Source organism: Eurytemora carolleeae, unplaced genomic scaffold, assembly GCF_000591075.1.
Source record: "Eurytemora carolleeae unplaced genomic scaffold, Eaff_2.0 scaffold1341, whole genome shotgun sequence".
NCBI classification, from domain to species: domain Eukaryota; kingdom Metazoa; phylum Arthropoda; class Copepoda; order Calanoida; family Temoridae; genus Eurytemora; species Eurytemora carolleeae.
The window spans coordinates 42,696-55,321 of NW_019397336.1; the positions used below are offsets into that span (position 1 = coordinate 42,696).

At 33.1% G+C, this 12,626-nt stretch overlaps 1 protein-coding gene across 1 annotated transcript in view; it reads right to left on the bottom strand.

Moving 5' to 3' along the window:
- The window catches only part of LOC111713597 (zwei Ig domain protein zig-8), a gene marked incomplete at its 3' end in the record, with an annotated part of 59,918 nt that overhangs the window by 41,613 nt on the left and 5,679 nt on the right, over positions 1-12,626 (bottom strand). The window contains 1 exon segment of the mRNA XM_023488479.1: positions 521-1,407. Coding sequence (XP_023344247.1) covers positions 521-596 — 76 coding nt within the window.

Consider the following 12,626-nt stretch of genomic DNA (forward strand, 5'->3'; position numbering starts at 1 on the left):
GTAGTTAATCGTAGAAAGAAACAAATTTCGCTTTCTAAAATATGTTTTAGGGCTGTTCATACTTTCTAAAATATGTTTTAGGGCTGTTCATAGTTTCTGAAAATCAAATCAGAATAGTATTTTATAAAATGTAGCAGACGTTATTATATAAAAATTATGTATCTCAATGCTATCTTTAATTCCACCTTTCCGCTAAACCATATCATATTTTGGGTTAGTGTACTGCAGATTACACTGCAGTACGCACAGAACGCGTAATTGAAGGTGTTCACATTTGTATTGGGATTTTCTACAGAGTACATTCATGTATATTTGCGATTTATATTTGGATCCGATAAAACTGAATTGGGCTCAAATTTTGTTTGTTATACCTCAAGGAAAAGTTCATGCTCGGTCCGGTTGAAAAATTGTTCATTTAAAAAAGTTTAAACTTTTTGTATCCTTGGTTGTAGTTCCTATCCTGTAATTCAATATCCTTGGCTCTATTTCCTATACTTTAACATAATATCTGTGTAATTACCTGCAGTGGATCTATGAAGAGATAGAACTAGAAAACTTAGAGTAAACCAGGTTCTAGAGAACGGAGTTAAATCCATTTTTAATTTTTCAGTTTTCTTTTTTTCTGCAGAGCTCACTGAAATCAATACATTTTTCCACTTCTTCACCTTTTCACTTTTAGCTCACTGTACAGGCTCGCCTAAAGGATGTGCCAGGAGTGTACCGTACCGCTTTGTCTGATGAGTTTTTCTGGAATGTACGGCCTTTGTTAGCTGAATTAACCAGGAAATTACCAGCTTATCAGCTGAGTTTGACAGTAATTTACTGGCTTGTTTGTTGAATTTATCAGAAATGTACTGGCTTCTTTTCTGAACTTTCCGGGAAGCAGCAGCTATTCTGCTGAATTTTCCTGGAAGCACCGGCTTTTCTGCTGAATTTTCGAGGAAGCACCGGCTTTTCTGCTGAATTTTGCAGGAAGCACTGGTTTTTCTGCTGAATTTTTCAGAAAGCACCGGTTTTTCTGCTGAATTTTCCAGGAAGCACCGACTTTTCTGCTGAATTTTCCAGAAATGAACCTGCTTGTCTGCTCAGTTTGTCAGGAATATTCCGGCTTGTCTGCTATGTTTGTCTGGAATGTACCGGCTTGTCTGCTATGTTTGCTTTGAATGTACCGGCTTGTCTGCTGAGTGTTTGCTTGGAATGTACGGGGCTTATTGTACCGGCTTATCTGCTACGCCAGAAATGTACTGGCTTGTCTGCTGAGTTTGCCTGGAATGTACCAGCACGTCAGCAGAAAATAGTACTGTCCTTTACCCTGTCTGGATCAAGTTTGACGCAGCAGCATTTGTCGAGGGTCTAGTGTGACGTAATCTAGATGTTCTCCAGGGATCTGGAAACACTGCAATACTCCTGAAGTGTATATATTTATTAATACTGATAGACAAAATATTACTATAGAAATATAAAATGACAATATTTGTAATAGCCTTTCCTATGAAAAATGTAATTGAAAAGTGAGATCAGTAACATTTGATTACAAATATATATAGACATATATATAACCCCCCCCATCTTCCTTCTACTCGTTACTGAAAATTTTCTCCGAAACATTTTCCCCCTTGACGATTAGATAAGTTGTTAAATGGTCCAACTTTACATCTTTAGAGTTGGTCACAGGATTCTAGGGGTTTAAACTTTATACTCTCTAGATTTCATGCTAATTCAAGGGAAAACAGACAAACACATCAGACACGAAGCTACACGCTTCAAAAATATTAGATTAAGTCAAACCTATTTTTTGTGCACAAAACGTTAAAGTCAAATAGATTCTAGTACAACAGATGGCAACGTAGAATTTGTACACTCTCAGTACAGCTGTATTCTCACGTCATAAGTGTCAACTTAGTTTTTGTGTACGACAAAGTTATCAATAATAGTGATAATATTAGAATATAAAGTGCCTTTCTTACAGTAAAATAAGTGCAATTATATGGAGTCACGGAAGTTCGTAGTAAGATTTTGACTCCACTGGACACCACCGGAGGGAATTCTTTTTCACTGGAGGGGTTTGAAAAAATGCTTTTTATAATTCAAAACTTTACGCAAGGTGATTTGCATTCCACTGGAGGGATTCAGATGTCCTTCCTGTGGGGTTATAACTCCACTGGAGGGATTCAGTTATCCTTCCTAGGGGTTTATAATTCCACTGGAGGGATTTAGTTATCCTTCCAAGGGGTATATAATTCCACTGGAGGGATTCAGATATCCTTCCTGGGGGTTTATAATTCCACTGGAGGGATTCAGTTATCCTTCCAAGGGGTTTATAATTCCACTGGAGGGATTCAGTTATCCTTCCAAGGGGTTTATAATTCCACTGGAGGGATTCAGTTATCCTTCCAGGGGGTTTGTAATTCCACTGGAGGGATTCAGATATCCAGGCTGAACAGGATGAAAAAATGAGTATAAACTAAAGGGAAAGACGGATGAAAAGTATGGAAGGTTAACAAGAATGATAAACCCCCTGAAAGAAGATATCTATATCCCTCCAGTGGAATTATAAACCCCTAGAAAGGATATCTGAATCCTTCCAGTGGAATTATATACCCATAAGAAGGAAATCTCAATCCCTCCAGTGGATTTATAAACCCCTAGAAAGGATATCTGAATCCCATCAAGGAATTATAAACCCATAGGAAGGATATCTCAATCCCTCCAGTGGAATTATAAACCCACTAGAAAGATTTCTGAATCCCTCCAGTGGAATTATAAACCCCTAGAAAGGATATCTGAATCCCTCCAGTGGAATTATAAACCAATAGAAAGGATATCTGAATCCCTCCAGTTGAATTATAAACCCCCAGGAAGGATAACTGAATCCCTCCAGTGGAACTACAACCCCCCGGGAAGGATATCTGAATCCCTCCAGTGGAATTATAAACCCCTTGGAAGGATAACTGAATCCCTCCAGTGGAATTACAAACCCCAAGGAAGAATATCAGAATCCCTCCAGTGGAATTAGAAACCCCTTGGAAGGATAACTGAATCCCGCCAGTGGAATAATAAACCCCCAGGAAGGATATCTGAATCCCTCCAGTGGAATTATAAACCTCTAGGAAGGATATCTGACTCCCCAGCGGAATTATAAACCCCTAGGAAGGATAACTGAATCCCTCCAGTGGAATTATAACCCCCCAGGAAGGACATCTGAATCCCTCCAGTGGAATGTAAATCAACCTGCGTAAAGTTTTAATTTTAAAAGCCATTTTTGAAACCCCTCCAGTGAAAATAAAATCCCTCCGGTGGTCTCCAGTAGAATCGAAATCTTACTACGAACTTCTTTGAGTCATTTTATGTGTTCTTTATTCTCTTTTTATACACTTTATTATTGAATCTTGGAAAACCTGTCAACTAATGTGAGAAAATTTCGTTATAATCTTTATATTTGACACTTGTGACGTCGTGTATAATTATTCCATTTCTCTGTTGCCACCTATTGTACTTGATAATCTATTTGGTTATAGTTACTAGTGAGTTCAGTGAGTACACTGCGCTTACTAAAGCAAATTTAAGTTCTATTACACTAGACTTCTAGTTTGGATATAAATAAAGAATTCCATTAGTCTTTGCATAGGTACTTCTGTCGCCCTTGCTATTCTATTGGTCCTGAGTACTCATTAAGCACGTGAGTGAACCCTGATTGGATAAGAACCTTGCATATTTGTAGAAAAATCGAAATCTGGATACTTCTAGATCATGCACAACCGGTGTACATTTTAATATCCGAGCTGAGCCAACCTGTGAGGTCCTGGTTTGGACTGTACCCAGGGAATAGGAATAAAGGGAAAGGAAATGGGGGCTGGTCTGGCATGAGAAATTCAGTCGCACTGCTTTGCAGACCAGTACGGTAACCTTACACACACTCTTTTGATACAGACACTCAACATGATTACAATCAAGGAAGTTGCAAAACAATGTTGTAAACTTTAATCAAGTTATATTCTTTGCATGAAAATTTGGCTTTATAGTGTTGACTTAAATATGTAAATAATATATTATTTTTAATTAAACAATTAACAATAAACAAATGTACTCTCCTAGACTGTACAAATACCGAGATTCATACGTACTGTATAAACCTACAGTACACACCTTTGGTACGGTAACCTTACACAAACTCTTTTGGTAAAGACACACACACATGACGTTTCCGCCCCCTGACTGTACCGCCAATTTACAAATACTAAAGCGGCAGACCTGTGTGATATATTTTATGTATTTAGTTCATTATATACCGGATATATTAGTTTTATAGATGAAACCATAGAAAAGAAGAGACAAGTATAGATGAATAAAATTAAGATAACAGTTTGAAATTGTAGGATCCATTCAAAGTGTCATTACCGGAAGTTAAACCATAGATAAAACCGGAAGTTGAACTATAGATAAAACCAGGAAATAGACCCAAAAGTACAATAAGTACAATAAACTCTAAGTACCATTTTTCAATACAAATACAAAGCATTAAATATTTAGAAAATGTAATGGTTGAAATTCTTTCTAAATCTTATTTAGACAAGTGAGAGGTTTATTCTAAATAAAGAGGTGAAGGGGAAGAATTTAGATTGTCCAAAAACCATTCATATCCTCCCCCCTCTCCCTTTTAATGCTTTAATACAAGCCACGCTCCACTAAAACCCACTGTTCATTCAGTCATAGCAGTGAAAGCTTCGTTGACCGTGAATCTCCTTTCCCTTTATTTCTTTCATAACAGGTCCTACTTCATCCCTTTCATAACAGGTCCTACTTTATTCCTTTCAAAACATGTCCTATTTTATCACTTTCATAACAGGTCCTACCTTATCCCTTTTATAACAGGTTCTACTTTATCCCTTTCATAACAGGTCCCACTTCATCCCTTTCATAACGTGTCCTACTTTATCCCTTTCATAACATGTCCTACCTTATCCCTTTCATAACAGGTTCTACTTTATCCCTTTCATAACAGGTTCTACTTTATCCCTTTCAAAACAGGTCCTACTTCATCCCTTTCAAAACAGGTCCAACTTTATTACTTTCATAACAGGTCCTACTTCATCCCTTTCATAACAGGTCCTACTTTATCTCTTTCATAACATGTCCTACTTTATCCCTTTCATAACAGGTTCTACTTTATCCCTTTCAAAACAGGTCCTACTTCATCCCTTTCAAAACAGGTCCAACTTTATTACTTTCATAACAGGTCCTACTTCATCCCTTTCATAACAGGTCCTACTTTATCTCTTTCATAACATGTCCTACTTTATCCCTTTCATAATAGGTTCTACTTTATTAATTTCAAAACAGGTTCTATTTTATCCCTTTCATAATAGGTTCTACTATAATAATTTCAAAACAGGTTCTATTTTATCCCTTTCATAATTTATATAATATATTTCTAGATATATTTCTAAGTAAATTTTTTATAGATTTCTATATCTATTTCACAATTATTGGAGAATGGATAAAACTAACTCTCAATATTGTTAAACCATAAAGGAACTAAAATACTGGAAAACTTGATAAAACTCACACAATGTATTTTAATAAGTGAAATTAGGTATTAAAACCTGCTCTTAAAGGGAGTGTTCGTTAAAAATCAAGGGGGGTATAGGCTTACGACAAAAAATAAGTGCTTTTGATCACTACAAATCTTACATCTATCAGTTGCGTCTATCAGGAGAAAATTGTTAAAAACGACATACCACTTAATTTTCGCCGCAAGTCTATACCCCATTAATTTTTTGCGAACACTCCCTTTAAACTTTAGAATAATTGTAAACATTTTGCATCTTTTAGACGTAAATTGGTTTTAAATTATCTTTCAATATCAAATGGATTTTGTCGTCTTTGTTTCTATGTGGAATAAGTATAGTCGCATTCCTGCGGTACAGTAATATTATAGTGATTGAAAACTTTTATAAAACCAACCAATTTTTCATTTATAAATATTAAAGTATATATTTTGGAAATATCAACTAATAACTTCATGGAATTTTAAATTTCATTAAAAAATCTAAAATATCATTTCCTGATATCTGAGAATATGTTAGAATGTTGGAATATTTTTAGAAATAATGGTTTAAATAAGAAAATGTTGAATTTCTTATTTCAGGTCTAAAAGATTGGATTGCAAAGATATAGATAGGGATTTGTCAATCAGAGTTTGTGGCAATGACTCAATTATTTTGCGTTTCTAATTCTACCACTTGTAACTCATTAATTCTCAGTCGGAGAAAGGATGAAAAAATTAACTAATTATACTTAATTTTCTTTTCCTGAGCCCGCAATTTAAAAATTTCGGCTCGGGTCGTAACTCTTTAAACCCGACTTTAAGACCAAATCTTCGACCCAACTCTGACGACAGCTGTGTCACGTGATTGACAGCTGCAAGATCTTCGGCTTGACTTTAGGAGTTAGGCCCAAGGAAAATAAAACCGACCTTAGTTGGTTTTAGTAGAGAAGAAGGCTCAATGTTGAATATTGTTCTCATAAAAACCCGGAATGCGGCAATTCCTGCCATGAAAATCCGCCAAATAGAATATTAAACCGGTTTTTTGAACTCAACTCTGTGGAAAATAAGATGCAGCTGGAATCCAAAAGCTCAAGCCGTAAATAAGGCCCAATGACAGTTAGACCCGAGCCGTATTTTCCCGATTTTTTTTAATCGCGGGCTCTGGAATTGTTGAACTCCCATCTTTTGCTTTTGTTCTTTTTAATAAAATTGATACAAAACTTTATGCATTAATAAATTGATATAATTGGATTAAAGCTATTCATTTTTATTTTTGCTGAAAATTATGCACTTAATTTGAAATTATCTTGTCATTATTGAATTTAATTATGAATATATTACGTTATGTAAATCTGATCAGGTAATTACAAATTATAGCGAAGCAGGAATATTAATTAATCAGTTAAATCCATCCAGGGATAGTTGTCAACTAGATTAAGGATGAATGAACTACGAATATTAATAAATGAATAAATGAATGAACTACGAATATTAATAAATGAATAAATGAATGAATGAACTACGAATATTAATAAATGAATAAATGAATGAACTACGAATATTAATAAATGAATAAATGAGAGAAATACGAATGACCGCTAAGTAAAGATTAAATGACAGCTAAGAAAAGATATAATGACATCTAAGTAAAGCATGAATGACAGCTGAATGAATTATGAATGAAGGAAAAAACGTTGGCAGTTGAATGAAGGATGAATAACAGCTAAGTCAAAAATGAATAACATCTAAATGAATGATGAATGACAGCTAGATGAATGATGAATTACAGTTAAATTAATGGTGAATTACAGTTTAATGAATGATGAATTACAGTTAAATGAATGATGAATTACAGTTAAATGAATGCTGAATCACAGCTAAATGAGTGATGAATGACACCTAGATGAATGTTGAATGACAGCTTAATAATGATGAATGACAGCTAAATGAATGATGAATGACAGCTTAATAAACAATGAATGACAGCAAAATGAATGATGAATGACAGCTAAGTAAAGGATGAATGACAGCTAAATGATTGATGAATGACAGCTAACTGAAATATGGATGACAGCTAGATTAAATCATAAGATGAAGAAGATGGATTAGAATCTACAACCTGAAAGGTATAAATGGAAACAATCTACCAAAACTAAGTTCAGATCGTAAATGATTGATTCTCCATTTGCAGTTTCCTTCTCTTACCCTTCTCCTTTCATCTATATCTGTAGTTAGATTACAACTAGGGTTTCCTGGGAAAAAAAACGTTCGCGAATTATCGAAAGAAAGCGAAAACGATTCAGAATTTTCTGAAGCAAAAAGAAAAATGTGCAGAGCGACAATTTCTTTTTCGCCTGAACCTTTTTTCCCGATACAGGTAAACACCAAAACAGCATTTTTATACGAAAGGAATGCGAAATTATTTCCACATTTCGTTGGAAACCCTAATTACAACATTAGCTATGGATAGGTATGGTTTAGTTACCGAAGGGAAAGAACAGTTTATTTTCAAAAAAGATCAATTTAGTTATGTGTGCAAAGCCATAAATGGCACCAAGAAACCATTATTGATTTGCTCTATAAAGAGCCAAGTGGTTTTAAAAAAAAGTTACGGAAAAGCCTAAACATTCTCAATTATATTACCGTGATTTTAATTATATATTTTATCTGTGAATAAGATAATTCAAGAATATAGGAGATTGAAAATATTTTTTATACTAAAATTGTCCATATCGATGCATAAATAATAAAGGCAAAAAGCCAAAAACGGCTTTCCCGTAATACTGGATCATTGGGAAACAAACAAACAATTTTTTTGAATAATGGAGAGAAAAAACTTTTAATCTTTAATTCGCTAAACTAAACTTTCAATCATTGGCTGTACAGTGTACAGCCAAAGACTTTAAAGACGACATTAAAATATAAAAATATGTCAATTTCCAGAGCCCGCAATTTAAAAACTTCGGTTCGAGCACTAATTCCTTAAACCCGACTTCAAGACCCAATCTTCGACCCAACTTTACGACAGCTTGTGTTACGTGATCGACAGCTGCAAGATCTTCGGCTCGATTTAAGGAGTAAGGCCCAATAAAAATAAAACCGACTTTGGTGGTTTTAGCGGAGAATAAGGCTCAATGATGACTGTTGAGTCTTAAATTCATAAATTCCTGCCATGAAAATCCGCCAAATAGAATATTAAACCGAATTTTTAACTCCATTCTGTGGAAAATAAGATGCAGCTTGAATCAGAAAGCTTAAGCCGTAAATAAGGTCCAACGACAGCTTAGACTCGAGCAGTGTTTTCCCGAATTTTTCAAATCGCGGGCTCTGGTTACAGCTGGAGGATTTAAATAAAAGGAAACAGGCAGTACAAATTTCGTTAAATCGTCTCTGAAGCCTCATTCTTTGTGGGTAACCCAGTATATATGATTTTTAATCTATTTAGTTTTGTTTATATTGTTCTGGTTCTGCAAGATAAGGGTTTAACTCCAGTGTGTGTAAAGGAGTTTGATATTGCAGAGAAACTGAGAATGGTTTCATATTTTTAATAGAATTTNAATTAGGACGCTAACTTTTAAACTCTATTTATGAATTTAAATAGTCCAATGAACATAAGATACAGCAATTGTTTACTGTAAACAGACCCTATTGATTTAATAATTAATCTAATAAGTTACAAGAAAACTTTTTGCTTTATAACATCAAATAGACTTAAATATTCCTACATTTAAACCACTTTATTATATTGCAGTAATTTTGTGGTTTGGAAAATTGAAAACGATTTATAATTATATTTGCACCAGAGCACATATTCTATAATCAAAATGGATTTCTTTCTGTTTTAGCCTGATTTGTACTTGAAGCTTCTCCTCGGTTTTTGATAGAAAGTCATAAAATATGATAGAATGTTATAAAACTATGATAGAATGTCATAAAATATGATAGAATGTCATTAAATATGATAGAATGTTATAAAACTATGATAAAATGTCATAAACTCTAAAAGAATATCTAATTAGATCGACCCCCACCCCCACTCTATACACCCACATCTACACAGTATGATAGAATGTCATAAAATATGATAGAATGTCATTAAATATGATAGAATGTTATAAAACTATGATAGAATGTCATAAAATAAGATAGAAAGTCATAAAATATGATAGATGTTATAAAACTATGATAGAATGTCATAAAATATGATAGAATCTCATTAAATATGATAGAATGTTATAAAACTATGATAGAATGTCATAAACTCTAAAAGAATATCTAATTAGATCGACCCCCACCCCCACTCTATACACCCACATCTACACAGTTTGTTCTTAATCTTTGTGAAGAAACATTCTCAAGGAATAATAATTGTCTTAAAACATTTTTTTAGAAAGTGAATATTTGCAAATTATCTTTATTCCATCTCATAATCTGAGTTCTTTTCCCTTATGTCCATTTGACTGCACAAAATTTTTATTTTGAATAATCTTTTTGTTTGTTTATCTTCTTGTGATTTTTTACATTTTTAATTTTTTTTTATCGATTTTGATGCTTATTATATCGTTAGAACTGACGAGGGTCAACCCAAACCGAAATTTATTTTCAATAAATGTGGAACTAACATCTACTTTTTTACTCTACAGAGGTTTGGTCTATCACCATCACCGAATTTGAAAGAATATCATACATCTATGATAAAATGTCATTAAATATAATAAAATGTCAAAAACTTATAAAAAATCTAAGAAAAATAACAAAGTGAAAGCCATATAAACCCAAGTAATGAATATTTAAAGAATTCTCACTTTAATAAACCATAGAGATAAAAATGATAAATACATCATAAAATGATAAATACAAGTTTTGCAGACATATGCAGCGAGAACCAGAAAACTTTGGAATAGGAAAACGACTGAATTGTTACTCAAGTTTTTTTTAATTAGTCTAATAAACATAAACAAATTAGTTGTGCAGCAGCCCCATTTTACTTTCTGAGCTGATCTTCAAGCTACTAGTAATTTATTTTACTCTCTGAGTTGATCTTCAAGCTACTAGTAATTTATTCTACTCTCTGAGTTGATCTTCAAGCTACTAGTAATTTATTTGTTTTAAAACAGCATCAACTTAAAGATTGCATAAATTTCGTGTTCTTATTTCACAGTTTTCTGGTTCTAACAGTAAAAAATACAGAAATAGTTTTTAAATTTTGAGTTTTTACCTCTTAAGTTTCTCTACTATGTACTATAGTGTAAGCATTAAGTGAATTGCATTTATTAAATTAATTGCTTTAATTTACTAAATTTAACAAACACACATTTACATATCTAATTTAATTTGTTTAAGCAAACTTTTAGAAAAGCTTTAAATTAATATTTTTCATAATTTCCCAAACTATGTTTGAGAAAAGTTAGTTTAAGTTTAGTAAACAAAGAACTTGCATGTTGTTTACATTAAATTTTTTTTGCATCTTTAATCATATGTTATATCACCATTGTTTCAGTAAAAGTAAATATTTCCATTTACTGTTTAGCACCGATATAAGGATTCATCACTAATTGGATAATGAGCTAGATAGAAAGATAGATGTTACCGCCAAGCAATTTTTATTAGTTCAGAATAGACACCAAACACATGACTGAACCCTGATTGGATCAGGCGCTAATGGACTCGGCATACAAGAGTGTTATACTAATAATTTTGAGTCCAATACTATTTAGTAAATAAACATATTTCATTTATATCTTTGTAACCCGTAAATATACGTTCTTTAGTTCATTGACCCTAGTTGCGGTCAACTTATTTACCTGTAACTTTTTATATCTAAATATAGGCAGTTTAACACAGACTCTGGTTATGTACGGATCGTATATACCTGGATAGGTAGAGAGGTAGATGACAGATTAAAACAGCACATTTAGGCTGATAAAGACAAAGGAGGAGTTTGGACATTTTCTACAACTATATAAACTACATATAAACTAATAAACCGGCTGGTTGACCCTAAACAAGCAAGGGGGCGTCCCCCCTTTCTAGTTTTTTTTGCCATAGCACTCTCACTTTTGACACTATCACTTTTAAATTTGTTGACTTGTAAGAAAAAGTAATTTAAACAATTTTTTTAATAAAATTCATAGGAAAGGGTACAGGGCGGTAAAAAGGTCTGTCTGTCTGTATAAAAAAAATATAAAATAGCCCATAACTTTTTTGTAGGGTTAACCTTTTATAGGGTTTAGTGGAAACCTTTGTTATTTGGACCCACTGCACTTTTTATGCAGTACTAACAGATCTACGCAAAAAAAGAAACAACAAAAATTTCCATCCTCACACCCCAATCCTCTTTCTATTCGAAATCTAGCAAAATATTTCACATATTTGCAACAAAAAATTAGATTTGTGTCAACAAATGCGGGAATGGAAATTTTATTGTAAACATGAATTGTATTTCATAGCATTATACTTTTCTTCAGTTCTCTAGTTGTGCCCAAATTGATTTTAAAATATCAAAGTTGTAAATTCTCGCTAATCTCTTCAAACCAGAACAGTGGATGATTTACTAATTTTTATATCATCCAGAACCTATCAACACAAAATCAATGGGGAAAAAATAAAAAAAAATATTTTTCTAACTCAACATTTTTTTGTTAAATGAGCAACGTTGGATAGTTCACAATTGCTATTTTCTATACTTTCTGCATAACCTTATGATATTTATTGTTGTAATGAATTATGGGTTTATTGTTATGGGTTCCATAGACCTTTCCCTAATAAACATATATATATTACCCTTTACTCGGAGTAAATATACATTAATAGATTTTCGTCTAGGCTCGGATAAAAGGATAAAGTTAATCCTGAAGATAACTATCTTAACCCAGACTATATAATGCTTATCATGCCTATAGGTATCCTTGTATCCTTGTATCCTTGTATCCTTGTATCCTTGTATCCTTGCATCCTTGTATCCTTGTATCCGTGTATCCTTGTATCCTTGTATCCTTGTATCCTTGTATCCTTGTATCCTTGTATCCTTGTATCCTTGTATCTTTGTATCTTTGTATCTTTGTATCCTTGTATCCTT